This window comes from Nelumbo lutea, chromosome 5 (genome assembly GCF_056320005.1).
Source record: "Nelumbo lutea isolate HS-2025 chromosome 5, American lotus-T2T, whole genome shotgun sequence".
Taxonomy (NCBI): domain Eukaryota; kingdom Viridiplantae; phylum Streptophyta; class Magnoliopsida; order Proteales; family Nelumbonaceae; genus Nelumbo; species Nelumbo lutea.
The window spans coordinates 72,002,324-72,025,469 of record NC_142688.1 but is presented as its reverse complement, the minus strand read 5'-3'; the positions used below and the strand labels follow the sequence as shown (position 1 = coordinate 72,025,469).

The 23,146-nt window shown below is 37.3% G+C and overlaps 1 protein-coding gene across 2 annotated transcripts; it reads left to right on the top strand.

The window, feature by feature from the left end:
* The first annotated feature begins 604 nt into the window (after positions 1-604).
* Positions 605-21,200, top strand: CLC-C (chloride channel C). Of its 2 annotated transcripts, XM_088946276.1 has the most exons (9): positions 605-1,048; positions 1,475-1,545; positions 14,692-15,017; positions 16,087-16,287; positions 16,451-16,628; positions 18,444-18,706; positions 18,938-19,207; positions 19,591-20,719; positions 20,889-21,200. In XM_088946276.1, the coding sequence occupies exons 3-9, from the start codon at positions 14,827-14,829 to the stop codon at positions 20,976-20,978; spliced, it is 2,322 nt and encodes a 773-aa protein (XP_088802402.1). In that variant the 5' UTR covers positions 605-1,048; positions 1,475-1,545; positions 14,692-14,826; the 3' UTR covers positions 20,979-21,200. The 2 variants fall into 2 exon arrangements, with proteins under 2 accessions (XP_088802402.1, XP_088802403.1); XM_088946277.1 differs by lacking the exon at positions 1,475-1,545.
* The last annotated feature ends 1,946 nt before the right edge of the window (positions 21,201-23,146 follow it).

Here is a 23,146-nt window from a genome sequence, read left to right as displayed (position 1 = left end):
TTATAATTTTTTGGTTCATTGGGCTACACAATGGGGCCATCTTTCATAACTATTTTAGCTTCAATATTATTTAAAAATAGTTTAAAAAACTCAAAAAATGAGGATCAATCCAAGCCTAATCTAAAGTCTTAAACCTTAAGTTTGGACTTAGATTAATTTAATTACGACCAAAATAGTTAACCATAGATTAATTTAATTATAACAATAGCTTAATTTTATATATTCACTATATCAATATTTTAAATATTTAAGTGATTTTACAAACAATTGAAATATTTAATCATTAATAAAGTAAAATAAATAAAATAAAACACTAACAAATAATATGAAAATAATTAATTAATTAATTAATTAATAATAATTTATTTTGTATTAAAAATACTAATATAATGAATTCAAATTACTAAATTACTGAATTATTAAATTAATAAAATATTTATATAGTAAATTATTGAAACAAAAATTTAATTATTAAGGTTTTTATTGTTCATTCTACGGTTCCACCCAAACAAATCTTAGCCCATGAATCCTAAAAGAATGTATTATTTTAAGCAATAATACCTCCTTTCATTAATTATAAGTTTGGTTATTTTACTTTCCTTGTATATATCTGGATTATTCCTCTCTTGTGATTCGTGGCGATCCTCCCCGCCAGGAAACCGTTTCCACCGACCTCTTACTCACGGACAGCTCGAGAACAAAATTTTCCTTCCTTACATTTTCCCCTCATAATCGGAGAGAGAAATCAAAATCTCGATTCATCGATCTCTCCAGATTTGCTGCCTTTTGTCCAGCGGGGATCGGGTTCACAATCGACTAAAATCAAAAGCCTGGACTTGGAAGAGGGTACTCTTTACTCACGGACAGCGCGAGAACAAAATTTTCCACTTCCCCACATTTTCGCCTCATAATCGGAGAGAGAAATCAAAATCTCGACTCATAGATCTCTACAGATTTTCCGCCTTTGGTCTAGCGGGATCGTGTTCACAATCGACTGAAATCAAAAGCTTGGACTTGGAAGAGGCTACTCTCCATGAAAATTGCAGCGGTAGGTACTACGGAATTCCTTCGTGTTCTTATCATTTCCTGCTGTAAAATCTTTCTGTATTGTACCCGTTGATCTGCTCAGGATGAATCGTAGGTCTAGATCACGAAACTGCTTTATAAATATATATATAGTCCCGAAAAGTCCGATTTTCGGCTTTCAAATGGGTTTCTTAGTTTTTTTTTTCGTATTTTCGCTTCTATCGGTTTGAATATCAGTTTCTTCGTAAATTCTATGACAAGATTAGAACAAAAACCTGTTTATTAACTGTTTTTTTTTTTCTCGAGACTCAAGTTATTGAATTCCGTTTCCTTTATTTTTCTCAATAAACTGAGTCGAAATCTGAATGTTTTCAATGAAATCGAAATTTATTTGTTTCGGTAAATAGAAGAAACAGTTCTCTCATTTTATTTGTTACTTCGTTCAAAGTGATGGAAAGAATGGAAGAAGCAGCAAGGCAGACAGACCGCTAAAAGCATCTTCGGTTGTTATTATTCCAGGTCTTTCTCTCTCTCTCTCTCTCTACCCATATATTGAGCTTGGCTTCGGTGAGGGCAAAACCCATTCGAGAAGCCTTTATCTTCATTGTGTTGCACGGATAAGCGGTCCATGTTTATAATGTTTATATTTAAATTTAAAATCAATTAGAAAATTCAGGTCAGTATCTGAAAACAAAATCAGACGGACACCCGGCTGAACGACGTATCACGGTTGAACTGTGGGTCTCAGACCCAACTGTACTGAACATTGGCGTGTTCATCCGTAATATCCAACTGTACTGAACATTGGCGTACACAATATGTTTTTGTCTCCAATTAATCTGTCCCTTCTTTAACACCAGCTCCGGCTTCATAGAAAGCCAAAAACTACTCCTAGCATTAGCCTCTTTTTTTCTTTTCTATCAGAACTTATTTGAACATATGATATAGTGTTTTATTCTCACAACCCTGTTATGATTAATTAAATTTCAGCATAAGATATAGATGGGCCTGTATTTGTCTGCACTTCAAGTTCAATATAGGCTTTTGCGTCAAGGGGCATGTTAGAGAATAAAAAGCCTATCCACAGAATTCACCCTAAAAGTTTAAGCTGTTAGGTAAACTCCCTAAATAGATTCTGATTCTCTTTGTATATCTGGCATTACTCTAAATAGAAATTGGGAGTTCTGAGCTTGGGTGACAAAACCCCTTTTCTTGGGAGTTCTTAGCGAATCCCGTGAACCGTCCAATAGGAGGTGTGCACATCACCCTCTTCAAAATGAATCTTCCATAAATGTTCAAACTCCTTTAATGAAATGAATCTGGTTGAACCAGATAGAAAAGGACAAAAAATTAAAGGGGTTTTATAGTTCAGTCCACCATTAGAAATCTAGAGTTTCACCGTATGGATGGACTAAATACCGACAGTGGGTTGATGCTAAATTCATGGGCAAAATGCAGTTTATAAGGGGGTTATTAGTAGATTAGGAGGGGACTGCAAATCAGATTTCTGAGGGAGATTGCAATCCAAAAATCCCAAAAATAGAAAGAATCCATTCATTTGAACTCCCTCCCATTTTCTCCTCTGAGCCATAACCATGTAGTACACCACCGATGATTTCATTGCATAACCGGTATCTGACGGCGTGGAGTCCACCAGCGGTACTTATTACATTATCGCTCCCAAAAGCTCCTCCTTCAACGGATTCCAACACAAAGCCTTGTTGACAATCCCAAATCCCCTAACACTGCCTTCAAATTCTCCCCTGAGCCCTAAACATGTAGTACACCAAGCCTTGATTTCATTGCATAACCGGTGTCTGACGGCGTGGAGTCCACCAACGTTACTTATTACATTATTGCTCCCAAAAGCTCCTCCTTCAACGGATTCCAACACAAAGCCATGTTGCCAATCCCAAATCCCGTAACATTGCCTTCAAATTCTGAAGAACCCCCCACCTTCCAATATGAATGCTTAAAACCAAAAGATGGATCATCTATGTCAAACATGATTCATTGGAAAAATGATTGTTCTTGGCTGGGCAAAGCTACAAATTCCGACAAACATACTCTCCCAATCTTCATTCCAAAGCCACATTCTTCCTTCCAAGAACCACCACCCCCAACACAACTGTTGGGTTCAGCTACTATAGCTAAGCCGAGTTGCCACCATGCCGTTGTGTCGGTTGAGCTGCCACCTCTGCCCAAGGAAGAAGACATGGGGTTGAGGACCGTGAGGTAGATGTAGAGCTTGGGCTTCTTCTCGTTGCCCAGACTTAGAGTCCTTCCACTTCCACCCGGAGAGAAACTGAAACTTCTAATACCCTCTTCCCCTGCGAATTAAAGATCATTCCCCTCATCGTAAAAACAAAACAAAATACCCAGAAATCAAAGCTATCAAAAAAAAAAAAAAAAACTAAACTAAACGAAGGTCCAAATTCATACAAAGGAGTAAGAAGATCAACATGCAAAGATGGATTTTAGATGTATTCAGTGATGATAGCTACACAAGCTGGCCCTATAAATAATTGTGTCAGCCATTAAAATAAACTATCCCCATTTTTAAACTTGCGATAGTCCCTCAAGAAAGCTTCAATACCATTTTTAGTTAGATGCATATGAAGGGATGAGAGATCCATCATATGGATAGCCGAACCCTGTAGGAAGGTTGGGAGAAATTTAAAAAATTTATCTCTCTCCCATGTGCGAACCATATTCCTTATTTTAGAAAATTGCATTTTCAAGAATCAATCTTGAAACCAAACTGGACCAGATCTGAAACAAAAAAATAGGAAATTGATATACTTGATACGGAGTAATACTAACTCCCAACGAAGGTGTTCACGTCCAAGGAGAAAATCAAAGACTGTTCCCACTGAAAATGACATAATGTGAGATGGAGCAAAATCAACAGGATGGTTCTTCAGCAAGAATCAAATTCTTCAGTAAGAATGTGATGGAGGGTAGATGAGTACGACTTTATATTACCTTTTTTATCAAAAGGTAATATCAAGAACCTTTTTTTATCACTCCCACAGGTGGAGATCGAACTGACAGGGGTGGCAAGAGCAGGGAAGAGCAGAAGACAGATGCCGTCAAACAATAAATTATTCTCTCTATGTAATCGGCGAACTGAGTATTGTGTTTTGGTGGTTCGCCCTACTCCTCTATTTATAACCTTCAAAGAGAGCATCTCTTAATCCTATTAGAAGTTTCCTAATCTAAATCTTGTATTTGGATCTGGACTCTCTTTAAGAGATAAAGATAATCCCTTATCTTATTTGTAGATATAGATCAGTCTTAATCAAATTAGGAGTTTCTTCATCCAAATCTTTATTCGGATCTGGATTCTCTGAGTGGATAGGGATAATCCCTTATCCTAATTACTGATCTAAATCCCAGAACTGCCCCTATTTAATTAATCTTATTAAGCCAGTTCGAATTGGGCTTTAGGCCCATTAAGTCTATGTGCTCACTTAACCTCCAAACTACAACCCAGTTGGCTATCATTGTATGGCGTGTGACCCAAATATTGATATACACATTAGCCACATGGGTTCAGTCCAACCTCTATTGCAGGGCCTGGTCGAGTTCACTATAGGAAAAAGTGAACCCCTGAGTTGATCACCATGGGCTCTTAATGGGCTCAACATTTATACTAAATGGTCATTGGGTCAAGCCACCTTATAAAACCCAAGAACTGTGGGCAGATGCAAGATTAATCCATCAGATATTACCCTCAATAGCCTTACACTTAATCTTTTAGCCTATAATGATCAAACACCGTTTGACAAGAGAGGACCTCTCCCTCAACTGCTAGGTATAGTGGTGCACTCTCTACTCACATGGATCCTAGTAATTAAAACATTTTGCAAACATTATGAAACTATATATATATATATATATATATATATATATAGTTTGCAAAACAAATTTCAACGATTGAAATCAACTGTCGGCAGTTTAGGTTTCTATCAGAGAGTGTATCTCCAATCATTCACTTTGTCCGACAAAGAGGATGATCCTGTCACTATGATCACCCATTCAGATGAATTCTCGGACTGTCCCAACATACCCAGGTTTTGAACCCCTCTAAGGATCTTACTAATTGGCATATCAAAGACAGCCCAATCCGACACTCGTTTAGTATCATAATTGAGTTTAGGGATTAGGTGTAACATTACAGTTTTGCCCATCTATCTCCAAGGTCTAGGGCAACACTGGAATTTTGGTCTGGTTTAAGGTTTCAAGAAAACCCACACTACATGTACCTCAGGTCTCACCTTGGCAGCTGAGACAAGCCACCCTAACCAACTTGGTGGCACATCAGAGTCAGTCTTAGCAAGAAAAATCTCCCCAGATCTATACAATGACTGTGAAGATTCTAAACTAACACGAGTCTCATAAGTGTCTAGTATAAGGGTATTACACAGAAACACACATAATAATATGAATCAAATATGTACTTTATTCATTTACATTAATTGTCATAATGTACATCATTCTGATTGAAGATAAGGGCATACACTGTTTGAATTCTTGACCTCTTGTTTGAATTCTTTGAACTTTTTAAAAGATCCAGACTTATGTCTCATTAGGTATACGTAACCATACTGTGAATAATCATCGGTAAAGGTTATGAAATAAATATGCTGGTTACGTGTCCTAACATTCAGGAGACCACATACATCAGTATGTATAAGGTCAAGTGTGCCTGTACATCTTTCAGGATTACCGTTAAATGGTTGTTTCATCATCTTACCCTGAAGGCAAGGTTCACAAGTTGGAAGATCTTCTACTATTAGAAAATCCAAATGACCATCTTTTACCAACCTTATGATACGATCTATATTAATGTGGCCATGTCTGTAATGCCATATGCACGTGGGATTCATTGTATCACGGGTTCTCTTCTTGGGGATTATTTCCGACGTAGTTTCGATAAGGTTCGTTTCCGGAGAAGGATTGAGAACATAGAGACCATTCTCAAGTTCTCTGTATGCGAGTAATTTGTTATTCCGTTTAATAGTTATCACATTACTGAATAAGATAGAATAACCATCCATGTACAATTTTGAGACAAAAATCAAATTTCTTCTTAAATTTGGTATGAAAAGACAAATTTTCAGTATAATAATTAGTTCTCTAAAAACTAATTCTACAGTTCCTATGGCTGTAGCTGCAACTGTTGCAGAAGTCCCCAAATAGAGTGTCACTTTTTCGTCACTCAGTTTTCTGTTTATCTTGAACTCCTGCAGTGAATTACAGACATGGCTGTAGCTGCAACCGTTCTTCTGCTTCTTAACTTTGCTATTTTTCTTTTGAGCATTCCCTTTAGCCTTCCGCTTTCTCTTGCTTGATTTGCCACCTTCAACAAGCATGGCTATTGACTTATTCTTCTTAATCAGTTCTTCAGCCCTCTACAATATATTGTCGAGTTCCTGAACGCTAACATTTAGCTTATTCATGTTATAGTTCATGGTAAACTGATTGAAGGAGAGAGGCAGGGAATTGTGGATAACATCAATTTTAGTGTCATGGTTTAGCCCTGACCCGAGAGCCTCCAATTCATTAATATAACCCATCATCTTCACATAATGGTCATGAACCTATTGGTTCTCGGTCATCTGTGTGGTCATAAACAACTTTAAGACCTTTTGACGAGTAGAACGGTTCTGCTCCTCATACAGTCTTTAGACTATCCAATATGTCATTGGACACTTCGATCTTATCGAATTGTCGCTGTAACGGATTATGCAAAGAAGCTATAATATAACACCGGGCAAGAGAAATTTTTTCCTTCCACTCTTGATACTCTCTTCGTTTGGTTTCAGAAGCCCTATCACCCGATCATTCACTTTGTTCAACAAAGGGGCTGATCATGTCACTATGATCTTCCACTCAAGTGAATTCTCGGACTGTCCCAACATACCTAAGTTTTGACCCCCTCTAAGGATCTCAATGATTGGCATATCAAAGATAGTTCAATCTGACACATAGTGTAGTATCATAATCGAGTCTAGGGGTCAGGTGTAACATTTCAGTTTTGCCCATATATCTTCAAGGTACATGGCAACACTGGAATTTTGGTCCGGTTTAGGGTTTCAAGAAAACCCACACTGCATGTACATTAGGTCTCACCCTAGCAGTTGAGACTAGCCACCCCAACCAATTTGGTGGCACATCAGTGTTAGTCTTGACAAGATAAATTTCCCTAGATCTATCCAACGCTGTGAAGATTCTAAACTAACATGAGTCTTATAAGTGTCCAGTTTAAGGGTATTACACAGAAACACACCATAATAACATGAATTAAATATGTACTGTATTCATTTACATTAAATGTCATAATGCACATGATTCTGATTGGAGCTAAGGGAATACACTACAATGTAACTCAAGAAACCATTCCACCAAACAAACAACGACTTCTGTGAGCGATAATGTAATGAGTACCATCGATGGATTCATTTATTTTTTGTGTATTTTTCTATCTGGTTCACCCGAATTAATCCCATAAACATAAGTTTAACATTAATGGGAGTTCCATTTTAAAGAGGGCAATGTGCATGCCTTCTATTGGAGGGTACATTTTTTGGTGAAGTGAGGGTTCACGGGATTCGCTTTCGGGGCTAAGGACCCCTACAAATATACTTGGCTCCGCCCCATACATAGGCCTTTATTTGTTTGGGGTGCATGCTTCCAATTGCTTGTTATTACTAAAGTGCCCCTGGCTTAGGATATACAGAAGAGGAATGCTAGCTTTTAATGGCTTCGAGAAGGTATTTGTTTGCTTGGCAAAATGTCAAGGGTATTTTTTTTATTGGGTGGAACATGGAACTTAACTGACATTTCAATTAGGCCATTTTAAAAAATTGAATCCAATTAAATTAGGCTTAAAATCGAAATGAATTCAGATCAGTTTCATTCGATTTTAAATCGGTTAATTTGGTTAATTAAAATATACATGAATGTTACATTTATATTAATATTTATTATTATAATTACCAACATTTATAATTAAAATGCATATCATATATTAATATCAATATTAATAATATAGTAATATTAATATTAATGTCAATATTTATAATTAAAATATAAATATATGTATTTGTTTCGATTAATTTGGTTGAAAAAATTGTCCAAACAGAACCAAAAACTAAAAACCAATACTTTTAAAATTATCAAACAGAACCAAACTGAAAATTAAATAAACCAAAACAATTCGATTTGGTTTTTGGTTTGATAAGCCAAATTTGAACACCCCTACTAAAACGTCTTATATATCCCATGTTTTAATGATCAAGACTCACATTTGAATGGAGGTAGGTGGTGGGAAAGAGTAAAGAACTGCATGCAATGCTACTTTAACCTATTTCTTGATCTAAAATCTGGACTTTTTATCATGTTTTGTATGGGGATGGCAATTTTCCCCATCCTCGACGGGGACCTGACTTCCTTGACCCCATCGGGTTGGGGATGGGGATTGTTTTCACGGGCCAGGGACAGGGATGGTGATTCATAGGAATTCCCGATTGGGGTTGGGGTCAGGGATGGGGATTGATGTCCCCGCCTTGCCCCGATCCCGATTATAAATATTGTTTATATTATATGTATATTTTTTATATATACATATCAAAACATATTTAAAACATTATTTATAATTTAAAAATTTTATTTATTTTAAGTAAATTTATTTTTCAAAAAAATTATATTATCTAAAACATTTTAGGGATTTGGGTCCCTATGGGGAACCCATCCCCATCGGGGATCGGGGATGGAGAACAAATTTTATCCTCGACGGGGATCAGGGACGGGGATGGGGGTTAATATCAGAATCGGGGCAGGGATGGGGAATATGATCCCCGCCCCGAACTCGCCCCATTGCCATTCCTAGTTTTGTACGTTTTGGGGATTGTTGTGCTCATTGTAGTAATTGGATCAAAATTGAATTCCGATTAGTTGAACACTTTAGGCGGTGTTTGACACCGTGTTCATCTCGTGGACGGTTTCGTTCATGGGATGAACACCTATTCAATTGGCTGTGTATGAGAGCGGTCCATGCTAGATTGTGGACCGGTCTCGTCCACACTCCAATTTCTCATCCACGACAAAAACTCGTGGTTAGGGCCCATCCATAATCTATTTTTGATCCCTTGCTTCACACTCTCCTTGAAAGGCTGAAACTCTATTGTTTATTTCACATTTTACTATTTGTGTCCATAAAATGTTAATTATTTTACTTAATTTTTTATTTTTTAAATTTTAATGTTTTTATAAATAAAATAATATTTTTAAAAATTTAAAATATATTTTTTAAAATTTTAATTATTTTATTATTTTTTTATAAAAAAATAATATTTATTGGTTAATATTAATTCATTGATGTAGTTTTCAATATGTTTATCATGTAAAATGCAAAAATTAGATATTTATGATTAACTGTTTAGATCATTCATAAAATGTATATGAGATACATGGAATCAGAAAGTGTGGTGTGGACTGGTCCACACCACGCCTACAGAACACCACTGTGGGTGTGGACCGGTCTAGTCCACACAATTTGTCCACAGTTCAAAACAACTGTGGATTATTGTGTGATGTGAATTGGTCCCTACCATAGGGTGTGGTGTAGACTAATACATACCCACCAATTTCTCATCACACTACAGAACATCTCTTAGTTGTTTAGTAGGCTGTGAAACCAATGATGAGGTTCCATGTTAGTATTAAATTCATGAGCCCCACTATAAAAGATGCGGACCCCATGTATTTAATACTGGCATGGAATCTTATCATTGGTTCCACAACCCACTTAACAGTTAAAAACGCTCAGCTAAACCTTGCTCGTAAGCATAACCACCCCAAAATGCAGAAATTTGTTTTGCTATTGTGTGTTTATTTGTTTATTTATTTATTTTACTTCAAAATCTATGGACTATCTACCGTATGGCCATTCGGATTTGAATTTGAATATCTACTTAACATAGTAAAATCATATCACAATATCTGATCAGTTAAGTTATCAAATCAAATTCGAATATTTTTCATTCATATCCAATAGGTGTATATTACATTATAATATATGCTTTATATTTTTTAGAAACAAGTTGCAAAAATAGGTAGTGGAACAAAAAGTCAACCATTTTTTACTGAGATGTTCCTTGTTAAAAGTCCACCAGTCCACCAGTCAAGGCCATTCTTGCCCACTACACCATCTATCTCTAATGAAATCTTTCCTCTGAATCTTTAATGGTTGGAGTGATGGTGATAAAAAAGAAAAAAGAGAATGAGAAGTGCCGGAAGAGAAGAAGAAAAAATAGAATAGAATAAAAAACTTGAGAAGGGGAGCTTGGAGGAGACATACCATGCAATACCTCTGTTGGTAATCGATTTATCAGAAAAACAATAGTTTCTACTACATCAGCCTAGAAGGAGAAGGGGAGCTTGAAGGAGGCCAGTAGAGATAAAGCAAATTCAATCACATGTTTGTGCTTTCATTCAACTGATCCGTTCTATTTGTGTGTATGAGGGCACACCAATTGATGTGTGATGCCTTGCGAATCTAAGTACTGGAAAAGAGAGCGATACTCTCCTCCCCAATCGGACTAAAAAACTTTTATTTTTGCATTGAACAGAACCTTTACATGTCTCTTAAATTTTATAAATAAATCACAAACATCTGATTTTCGAGCTATAGGATACACCTAGGAAAAATTTGAAAAATCATCCATAAAAATAACATAATAAGAAAATCCATTATTTGACTTAACGGGAGCAGGTCCCCATACATTTAAGAAAATTAAATCTAATGGACACTTGAATTGAGACTTGGACGACTTCAAGGGCATTCTATGACACTTAACCATTTGACAGGACTCACAAAGAGACTCATTAACACTAGATCTAATAAATGGAAGACCAAACTTTGAAATAACTTGCCGTATACTTCACATAACTATATGACCAAGGCAATGATGCTAACCACAAAGTGAAGTACGTTATCCAAGAAGAGCTTCGGGAGTGATTGTGGTTGATGCAGGAAAACTGTATAATCCATCTTTATTGACCCCTTAAAGGAGGATTCTCCCTGTATAATCCTTCACATTGCAACAATCACGGTGAAACTCAAAAAACAAATCATTATCCTTTGTAAATCGATTGATAGAAAGTAAATTCTTGCAGATAAAAGGAACATGACAGATATTTTTCAAAGAGAAAGCATGCTGATTAAAAATCATAGAAGAATGTCATGTATGATGAATATTCAAACCTTGACCATTGTCAACCTTCATTTGATTTGGTCTAGTATACTTAGTACGATTTTGCAGATTATCAAGATCTGGGGTCATGTGATGAGTAGCCCTAGAATCTAGGTACCAATTGGGAGTCAAAATTATTTTCATACTAATTCTGGGGTGTATTTACCCCTCCATGAACTATAGAATGATCATTGCAAGAATTATTAGAAAAACCAAAGGCATATTTTGCTTTTCTACATTGCAAGGAACTGTGTCCAAATTTATTACTGATTTGGCAAGTAACATTATTTTTAACTCCACGTCCTCTAAAAAATTATTGTGATTGATTTTGAAAGGATTGGTGATTATATTGTGGAGCACCACGTCCATGCCCCTTATCTCTGTTGTTGTTGAAATTTGTTGAGAACTGTTGTTGGGGCTTCTAAAAATTATTTTTCTTAAAAGGGACGCCAGTCAGATTTGCACTTCTAGTGTCTGACACAAGAGCTAGGTCTTCAAGCCAAAACTCATGGTTCAGAAGTGCTCCCATAATATTAACAATACTGAGATCTACTACATCTGGTCGATTGGTAAGTGCTATAATCATTGACTCATATTCACTCCCTAAGCCAAATAAAATGTAAAGTACCAGTTCTGACTTGAGGATTGGTTTAGATACCGTAGAAAGACTCAGCAATGGATTTTGCTCGCTGTATATAGGCATAAATAGAAAGAGACCCCTTTTTAAGATTTTGCAGTTGTCTTCACAACTGTAGTACCTTGGATCGGGAGTGTGTAGAATAACTATGAGCAAGGGAAGTCCATACCTCAAATGATGTCGACAGACCTACCACTTGCGCCATAACTCCTTCAGTGAGAGGAAATCAGCCAACTCAACACAAGCTGATCGATGTCTGTCCATTTTTTGAATTCAGGGTTCACAGTCATCCCTGTACCGTCTGAATTGGGTATAACTTCAGGTGGTGGCTTCTTATTCCCTTCTACGAGTTTCAGCAGGTGGTGGTGTCGAAGGATGGGAAGGAACTGAGCACACCACAGTAGGTAGTTGTCGCTTCCTAGTTTGATAGGAAGATAATGAGTGACGTTTTGGATTGAAGGGAGCACACTACTTGATGTTGAGCCATTGTTGGACACTGCTGGGCTGCTACCATGTGTGCGCCTGTCTTTGTCGACATGGCTCTGATATCAAGTTAAAACAAAAATAAAATAATAGAGATCTTGAGAAATAAGTTGATTAACTTGTATATACTAGGGTAAATCAACCCTATTTATAATTACAGAGATTGAGTTACAGTGGGACTATACAAAGATGAGAAGTAAAGAGATAGAGCTTATTTGGGTTAGTTTAGGTTTATCTAGGATAACTCTTATCTGGAGATAGGATTAGGATTATCCTAATTTATTATCTTGAGATAAGATTAGGATTATCCTAATTACTTACAAGAACCCAGTTGATTAGTTTTTCTTGATGGGCTTTGAGCCTTACCTAGGCGTGCATGGGCCCATGGACGTCTACGTTATTACATCCAAATCAAATCAACAGTGGGTTGAAAGCATTATTCCACGTAACACTATCAGATCAATGGCTGGTCGAAAATATTGTTTCACATAACAGTCCACTATATACGTTGCGCAGAGTAGTAATTTCATAGGGTTTTCGTTAATATATTTCTCTATTTATCATTTAATATAATATTTTGAGTTTCGATATTAAGTTTGTATAAAGTAGTGGAAATTCTAACATTGGCAATAAAATGTGGGGAGGGGTTTTAGATAATTTTCCATTTATTTATTTACGGCAGCTTAAAATAAATACAGGAGCTTAAAATAATCTGGAGTTTTTTTTTTCTTATTTTTTTAGCACTGTCTAGAGTTTCAATATACTTTAATCATCAACTGAAATACGGCTGTATACGCTTTTGATTCTCGAATTTCAACAGAACAGAGCTCTTCTTAGATCAATAAATTGAGTGGGGAGTTAGTGAATGAAAAAGTGGTTTTCTTTATATTCATTTTTCAATAAATAATTCTTTTGGTAAAACAATAAATAAATTTGGACCTCATAATATTACTTTTCCCCACTAATCTAGCTAGGAAAAAAAAACAGGTTGAAAACACTTACCTGATAATGCACTTGCCTGAAAAGGCCGCCACCGAAAGGCAGATGGATTCAAAATTCGGATATGATATTATTTTTTCCTTCCATTTTAGGGTAAATAACTGAAACATCCCCTGAATATTTTTGGCCGTTGCTTAAACTTCTCCTAAAATTTGATAATTGCAATAACTTCCCTTAAATTTTTTGACAAGTTCACTCCAAGGTCGAAGATCACATTTTTGTAACTGTGATCACAGAACAATTCAGAAACCCTTCATCTAAACACGCCGGCTGGCCAGTGTTTGAGGAAAAAAAAATGAAACAAACAAAACATCACATCAACTGTTGCACATAAACTTCTCAATAACCTTGGCTGCGATTGTGTCTCATGCAATCCGCAATGAGATGCTTTGATGTATTCTTGGATTTATTGCAATTCACGTCTGTTAGAATAGTGTTGAAACAATTAAGGGGCTGTTTTCAAAGCCTTTTTGAAAGGTCTTTTGATAGTTTTGACAGTCAAAGGATGTATTGAGATTTCGTTTAAGATCTGAACAGTTTGTAATCCATTTGGTTAAAACCGTAAAAATTCTATTTCAACTTTTTGCGTTTTTTTGACACATTAACTTTTGACAACTAAATCTACCGCAAACCAAATCGGAATGACCGAATTGCGATTTGTCGGGCCTGCGTGTGAAAAAACATGCCCAATGAGACTCAACTCAAAACTCTTGATTTATTGGCATGACCCTACCTTCGATCAAATACAGCGACTTCTTGAGGCCACGATGTTCTGTTTTAGCCCTGCTTTAATTTTGACGGTGTCGTAGCAAAACTGAACTCGATTGTTGGCGACATGAGCCGAGCTCGGCTGTTACTTTCCACATTTGTTCATTTAAGCCATTAGTCCACTCATGTGGTGTGTCCGGCTGTACAGATTAGTTGAACTTTTATCTTCAGATAAAAGTTGACTGTGCAGTTCAGTCAACTTATCCTATAAATTAACCATTTTTGCTTTCAACCCACTCATGTGGTGAGTCCACTAACGCCGTGGGTCGCGCTAAAAGTCTAAAACAACGAAATCAAAACCTTATTATGGCGCCACGAGTTAGACGAAGTGACGTCTTAGTAGGGCTACAATCTGATTGTCATCATTTTCGTAACTTTCATCAATGAAGCACCCGTGATCAATTTGGATCACGGAAACTAAAGCCATTGGAAAGTCAAAATTTCGCAAGTATGACGCAGCCATGCAGGTTGATTTTTGTTTGATGCGTTAATTCTTTTCCTTATTCCTCTGTGCAGAAAGGATATGAAACAGTTAGGGAAGAGCATCGGAAGAACAAATCTGAGAGATTGAGTTCTGAAAATTGGTGGGGGATATATACGTACCAGAGAGAAATCAAAGTAAAGAACTGCACTGAATATTGAAGCGTAGAGATGGATAGAGGAGAGCCCATCGACATCGAGAGCGATGAAATGTTTTCGAAGGGAAGGCTGGAAAGGAATGAGTGGGGGATATCGGATGATATGATTATTCGAGAGCCTCTCCTTAAGAAGAGAACGAACACGACCTCCCAGATTGCCATTGTTGGTGCCAATGTTTGTCCCATCGAAAGCCTTGATTACGAGTAAGCATATTTAACTTCATCTGGCCTGGTCTTTTACATAGTATATGCATCCTCCGTCTGCCTCATTTCTTTCTGATTGTTCTTCAGTTTGTTCCTCTTATTTGATATATACCTTGAGTTGAATAAGAAAACACCAACGTGTTTAGATTTAAATGTGTAAATATTTTTAAATGATTGTCTAATTCAGGTTATACATTTGATTTGACTTAACTGTAGAATAGGTTCTCTTACTGATACCATATTAGTTTTAACTACAGCACCCCTTAAATCTTGCTAAATTCAACTGGCTCAGCCAGTGATGGAGCCAGGATTTTTTTTTTTTTTGGGGGGGGGGCGTGCAAGTTAATTAAAGGGTTTGGGGAAAATGGATTGAGAAGGTTTTGGTCTATTATATATTTTTTAAAGAAAAAATAAACATTTTCTTTTTTTATTTTGAGAGTTGGAGGAGCGTTAGAGACTGATCCATTATATTTTAGTTGGAGTTTTGGGTGGGCAAAGACCCACTTTATTATGTTTTGACCCAGCCTCTTCTTGATAATTAACCATAGATAAATAACAGTCTTAACAAAAAGTTTGGGGGGCCAAGGACCCACCATATCCTTAGCTCCGCCCCTGGGCTCAGCCACATATATCAATCTACTTGGGTTGGATGGATCAAAGAAACCGATCAGATTAGTTAGTAAGTTGGGCTTGTGATGCAAATAGTATTCAAGCTAGCCCAACTTGTTGGGGTTGGGGTGCCTCTTCCCGGTTTATTGATTTATTGATTTAGCTGGCTTCTTAACCAGTCTGGATTTTATAAATGTAGTATTCTCTCCATCAATATCTCTTCCATAATTAATTGAAAACAAAAAATCAATTGTTTACAACATTATTTTCCAATAGAACTACAAAAGGCTTTTTCTCTGCTAAGGAAAATGTTTGTTGCAATTGTAAATCGAATAGTGTTTTCCCTTTTTCTTTCGGAGGAGGGGGGGGATTGAGGTTCTTAAATTAAGTTTGGTGCTTTTCTCTAGTTACCATAGTATGAATGTTCCATCTTATGCTTCTCCATGCCTCATCTTTTCAGGATTGTTGAAAATGACTTATTTAAGCAGGATTGGAGATCAAGAAAGAAGATTCAGATATTTCAGTACATTGTCCTCAAGTGGACTCTTGCACTTCTTATTGGGTTGGCTACAGGACTTGTTGGGTTCTTCAATAACCTTGGGGTTGAAAATATTGCTGGTTTCAAATTACTACTTACAAACGATCTCATGCTCAAGGATAGGTAAGCTGAACGCTGCAACTTAATAAATTGTTTGATGTTCTAATCTGAGTCAAACTTTAGTAGATTTGTCAATCCTGTGCGCTCAAAAGTCAAAATCACATTAATATTATTCTGCAAAAGAGATCTATACTATAGGTGTAATATAATTATGGTTCCAGTGCAGATACTTCAAGGCGTTTTTAGCATTCGCAGGATGCAACTTGGGTTTGGCAGTTGCTGCAGCTGTTTTGTGTGCTTATATTGCCCCTGCAGCAGCAGGTTCTGGTATACCTGAAGTGAAAGCTTATCTTAATGGTGTGGATGCCTATTCCATATTGGCTCCAAGTACTCTCTTTGTAAAGGTTAGTCGCAACTCGCAATTTTCTTTTATTTCCCCCTCCCTTGTCTCTTGTGGACTTCTGAACACACACACACTGAGCATTCTCTAACCGGAAGACACACTGGGAAATGGTCAGAAGCTACCCTTAGGAAAAGAATTTTGTCTCCTTGTGTAATATTTTCATTATTATACTAAGCAAAAATAAACATATTTTTCCTTTATCTGGAGTACTGCATCCTTTAACAAAAACAGAGTGTGCCAGTACATTCCATGGAGGCACTGTTATGTGTCTCTTATTCATTAAAGGAGTGTAACACTATAATTCTTCTAAACTTCTGTAGAAAGCAAACCTACATTTTTTCATCTGTACACTTAGGAGATGCTTGTGTTCAGAAACACCATATTGCCCTTAGTTTGAAGGAGAAGAGATAAGAGAAGATGATAGAGGAGAAAAAAAAAAAAACAAAAACAAAAACGTTTTTGAAGTAAATTGCTTGGGCTTGGCAGCACCCATTTCATTATTATATGTTAGGGTGATGTAAGCATTACATAATGGAAGACAGAAAGACCTAATTGCCCTTGCAACTCTATTAGATACATGACAACAATTGCCACTCTAAAGTAACAATTGGTCTAGGTGAAGAGGAATGAGCTACTTGCTACCATCCTCTAATATCATCTATGGAGAATGGAGCGAAAATATCTATAGTTTTTCCCCACATTACACCTCATTTATCTTTCCTGTTTTATTAGGAAGGGATGAGAAAGGTATCTTGAATAAACTTTCCACATGTCTTGGAGGTATCAACCTCTAAGAGATCAAGATATTATTTCTTTTTCTGTGTTTTACCTTTATCTTTCATTGCAAAAGTATAAATGATACATTTTGACATGATACATATGTTAATAAAAAATACACCTACTTATATTAAAAATATCTAACAACGCCAAAAGGAAGTTCAAATCAGTGTAATGGTGTTAGCATAACAAAATGAACAATTGACCACGCAAGCACTATGATGGAGCAGGTGAGAAAGAAAAGTGAAACTAAAATGAATAGGCAATTCTAGGAATTTGTACTCCTGTTCAATTTGACAGGCATTTGGTAAGAATACGTTTTTGTACTGAAACAGTAAATTTATTTTTCTTGACATGTTTGCATTCAAAACGGGAGCAACTCAATGTTGGTCAACAAAAAAAATGTTATTCCTGTCTTGGAATTTGTACTTTTATCCATCACAACCAAATGGTTCTTTTGAAAAGCCACAACCAAATATTTTGGTGAGAATACAAAATTTTATCAATGCTAAACTAAACCAAGTTTGTATTTTTATGAATCGTACATATTTGCATTTGCCTCTCTTACCAAATGCAACCTAAATGCATACATAGTTTGGCCTTTTACCTATACCTTCGTCTCTTATCAGGTTTAGCAGTAAACACCGAGCTCCAGGTTGTTATATAAATGGGCTTTAACTTTAGGCCCAGACTTGGTCTGTGGGCTTACAATGTAGCCCAACCTATATTTTAGACCTCATCATAGTTCTTGCTTACCATGGCTAACGTCTAGTAGGGCATGACAGAGACAGACGACAGACTCTTTTATAAATGGGCCTTAACTTTAGGACTGGTCTTTGTCTATGGGCCTAAATGTAGACCAAGTCCAGCCCATGGTGGTATATATTCAGGACCCATATAGTTGGGACAATGGTTAGATGAGTTGAGTTGAGTATTCCTTATGAAGAAAATTAAAAACTTATTATCTGATTTTGAGAACATTCGTTGAAATATTGCCTACAGATCTGATTGATCTATTTCTAATTATGTAATTGAGCAGATTTTTGGCTCAGTTCTTGGAGTTTCAGCTGGATTTGTTGTAGGAAAAGAGGGGCCTATGGTTCACACGGGGGCCTGCATAGCCAATTTACTTGGCCAGGGGGGTTCCCGCAAGTACCATTTGACTTGGAGATGGCTTAGATACTTCAAAAATGACCGTGATCGAAGGGACTTGATCACTTGTGGTGCAGCTGCTGGAGTTGCAGCTGCTTTCCGTGCCCCAGTTGGTGGGGTCCTTTTTGCCCTCGAAGAGGCAGCTTCATGGTACGAAATAGTTCATTCATTCAATCTCTCTCTCTTTCTCTCTCTCTAATGCACTTAACATGATAGAAAGGGTTAAAAGTTTAAACATAGCTATAGTCAGTTAGCAACTGAAGTAACAGAGTATTTGAAATCTAATTACAATAAAAACTTTTGATCGAGTGCTTGACTGAAATGTAGGTAAGGTACTAATCCAGTTTCCTGTTTTATCGCTACTCTTCGAATATTCTACAGGTGGCGTAGTGCTCTTCTTTGGAGAACATTTTTCACTACTGCCGTTGTTGCTGTGGTCTTGAGAGCTCTCATAGAATATTGCTGGAGTGGAAAATGTGGGTTATTTGGGCAGGGAGGACTGATCATGTTTGATGTTAGTTCGGCCATGAGCACTTATAGCACACAAGATGTACTAGCAGTATTAATTCTAGGAATCATTGGAGGGGTTTTTGGAAGCCTCTACAACTATTTTGTGGACAAGGTCCTCCGAACTTACAGTATCATCAATGAGTATGTTCTTGTTACTCCATTCTCCTGTGATGATAATATACCGATAATTTTGATGTTGATATTTGTTAGGGTAAATTATAAATAGGTACCCTGTACTTTCGGGTAGTGAAAGATAGGTACCTTGAATTTTCAATTGCAACATTTGAATAACCTGATTTCTCAAAAATAGGTAATTGGGTCTATCTGTTAGTATTCTGTCAGTTAAACATTACATAATGCCAAAACCATTACAGGATATTCAAATGTTATAATTGGAAGTTCAGGGTACTTATCTGTCACATATATATTACATATATAAATAGCATCATTATCTCATCATCATAGTTATTTTTCATTTGTAGCACTGTTTTGGCGCCACCATTGATGTTAGATATTGATTGCAGGAGAGGTGCTTCCTTCAAAATCCTCCTTGTCATCACCATCTCTCTGTTGACTTCATGTTGTTCATTTGGCCTCCCTTGGCTTGCCAAGTGCACCCCATGTCCCACTGACCCGAAGAAGCAATGCCCCACCATAGGTCGCTCAGGCAACTACAAGAGCTTCCAGTGCTCAGAAGGTCACTACAATGACCTTGCTTCCCTCTTCCTCAACACCAATGATGATGCTATCCGTAACCTATTCAGCTCAGGCACTGAGGAGGAATTTTCCCTGTACAGCTTATTCATCTTCTTCGTCTCAATATACTGCCTCGGCATAGTCACCTATGGCATTGCTGTCCCTGCAGGACTCTTCATCCCAGTAATACTTGCTGGAGCCTCCTATGGCCGACTTGTTGGAACCCTCATTGGCTCCATATCTGACCTTGATGTCGGTCTCTTTGCTCTCCTTGGAGCAGCCTCCTTCCTTGGTGGAACCATGAGGATGACAGTTTCCCTCTGTGTCATACTACTGGAGCTCACTAACGATCTATTAATGCTTCCTTTGGTGATGCTTGTTCTTCTTATCTCGAAAACAGTTGCTGATAATTTCAACAAGGGCGTTTATGACCAGATCGTCAAAATGAAAGGTTTGCCTTTTATGGAATCCCATGCAGAGCCTTACATGAGGCAGTTGGTTGCAGGGGATGTTGTATCGGGTCCACTGATCACTTTCAATGGAGTGGAGAAGGTGGGAAACATATTACACGCTTTGAAGACGACTGGACACAATGGTTTCCCTGTAATTGATGAGCCACCTATCTCAGAAGCACCAGAGTTGTGTGGGCTGGTGCTAAGGTCTCATTTGCTTGTGTTACTCAAGGGGAAGAAGTTCTTGACTGAGAGGGTGTTGACAGGAGATGAAGTATTGCAGAGGTTCGATGCATTTGATTTTGCCAAGGCAGGATCAGGGAAGGGGGTGAAGCTGGACGATCTGCACATCGAGGAGGATGAGATGGAGTTGTACGTGGATCTCCATCCAATTACTAATGCATCTCCATACACAGTGGTAGAAACAATGTCCCTAGCCAAAGCTGCACTTCTTTTCCGGGAGCTTGGCCTCAGACATTTGTGTGTGGTGCCAAAGACTCCAGGGGTAAGATCTCTCTCTCTCTCTCTCTCTTTCTCTCTCGCACATGTACATAGATATATCGTTTGATAAGCCTTTAAGTATATTGCCATTCAAAAAAGTTGAAGTTGTGGAAGGATTTTTAATTTGGCATGGAAGCATGTTACTAGACCACTGACTTGTTTACTCTTTGCAGAGGCCCCCAATTGTAGGAATTCTGACACGACATGATTTCACGCCAGAACATATTTTGGGCATCTACCCTAATCTCAAAGCCCAGAAATAGAGAAAACAAGTGAACAACTGGTTTGATTATTCATTCTTTATCTTTCTTTTTATGATTGTATTGTTATTATAGCCATTGTTATGATAATCATTCTCGTTTTTAGTAGTCTCATTATTTCTTTGGATTGTTTGTAAAACATTTTGTTTTGTTAGAGTGGAGAAAGGAATTTCAGTGTAGAAATTGAGACCAGTATTTCAAGTAAAAGTTTGTTCCTTAGATGTATTCTTGGCCTTTTCTTTTCTTTTTTTTTCGAGGAATTGAGAGGATGAGACAACTCAAGATTTTGACAATCTTAACAGCATACACACTGCAGATGAGTATTGTCATGTAGTGTTTCTGGCTCTCTTGGTGGAATAAAATGGTTGGAAATTGTGTAATTGAGCAGATAACCCAGTAGCCGGGTTGGTAATAACTTTTTTTTTTGCTGCAAACTGGAATTTATGCATTGAAATATGAAGCAATTAGAGATGAGCAGTGTTCTCCCAGAAAATGCTACAAGTCACTTCCCGATAGTTAGTGACTAGAACATGAGACGGTAGATTAACAAGACGATTAACATGAAAGAAATGGATAGAAAGGTGATTTGCCAATTGCCACCAAAGCTACTACAGATCGATCTACTAAGCAGGAGCAAGAGTGATTATGGCCTTGCATGAACTTCATGACATTTAAGTTATCCCCACAATATTGATTGTATCCCCTGAATTATGTGTTAGAGCATATTGAATAGCCCAATACACTACTGAAGATTCTGAAACCTCAACATCAAGAATATCAACAAAGGCAGACTTCTGAGACTCCAAATCCCCCCTCTTCTGAAACTACAACCCAGGCAGCAACTGCATGTTGTTCCTTGAGAGAGCCATCACAATATATCGTAACATCAGCCCTTGGCCTTGTTTAATTTGCTCCACTTATCGCGAGTTGTAGTTTTTGGCTAAAACATTCTCTAGGGTCGGGTCAATGGACTTCAGACCCTTCAGCCATTGAAGGTACTATCTGTAGCTATTTTGTTGTCGAGTTATTTTCTTCTACTGCTCCTTTATGTGAAAATATACCTGTTGAATTTGCTCTTTGTGATGTTACTCTAGAAGACTAACTTGCTTTGTTCCATACCTACACCTTCTTATGAGGAAGTTAAATCTGTCTTATTTGCTATTGGGCCAACTAAATCTCTGGGTCCGGATGGGATATCCACTTTAATTATTTTATCAACAATGTTGGGAAGATGTTGGAGATGAACTTGTTTCTGATAACCCTCAGGTTATTACATCAGTGAATGGTCTCCTCCTGAAACTTCTACAACCTTTTAAGGGTCGCAAACAATCGAAATTGGAGTGTTGGATGAGAGAAGAGGATTTCTTGAACGAGCTCACTAGACACTGGAACCAATATATGGGATCCTTTTCACACAAATGGGACAAGGTTAAGAAAGAAATGCATAATTAGGGACATGAGCATTGTGGTTACATAGCCTCAAATTTAACGGCTTGAGAAGGAGATAGCTCAATTACGGGTGCAGGATAGTGAATTACGAGATACAAACAAAGAGTTGGAGTTGAGAAAGCAGCTAGAGGTTTGGTTGGATAGGAAGGAGTGTTACTGGAAACAATTTGCAAGAGTTGATTGTCTTGCAAATGAAGATAGAAATACTAGATATTTCCATGCCGTTGCTTCTAACCGGCAGAGTAAAAACACAATCCATTGGCTGAAAGTTACAAATGGTAGGTGGACCTCTTCTCCAAATTGTATTATGGACACTCTATCTCATTACTTTCAAAACTTGTTCCATTCTAACAACCCAGAACTTAGTGATTTCCTTGAATTGGACTTGCAAATAACAGATGCCCATAATGAAATACTTTGTAGTATTCCTGATGAAGAAGATGTCAGGTGTGCTGTCTTTGCTATTGGAGCACATAAGGCCCCTGGACCTGATGGAATCCATGCCTCTGTTTACCAAACATGTTGGTCGGCAATTCAAAATAATGTGGTGGCAATGGTGCAAAATTGCTTTAGGAATCCAACAAGTATTAAAGAGATAAACCAAACTATTCTTTGCTTTATCCCAAAGAGCAATAAAGTTGAGGAGGCCAAAGATTTTAGACCCATCGGACTTAGTAATGTTTCCTACAAAATCATTGCTAAATTCATAACTAGAAGAATGA

Excerpts from the sequence above, each read along its gene's own strand:
- CLC-C (XM_088946277.1), top strand. The coding sequence starts at position 14,827 with ATGGATAGAGGAGAGCCCATCGACATCGAGAGCGATGAAATGTTTTCG. Across the intron at positions 16,629-18,443 it reads CAAGTACTCTCTTTGTAAAG|ATTTTTGGCTCAGTTCTTGG; the intron begins GTTAGTCGCAAC and ends GTAATTGAGCAG. Across the intron at positions 20,720-20,888 it reads TGGTGCCAAAGACTCCAGGG|AGGCCCCCAATTGTAGGAAT; the intron begins GTAAGATCTCTC and ends TACTCTTTGCAG.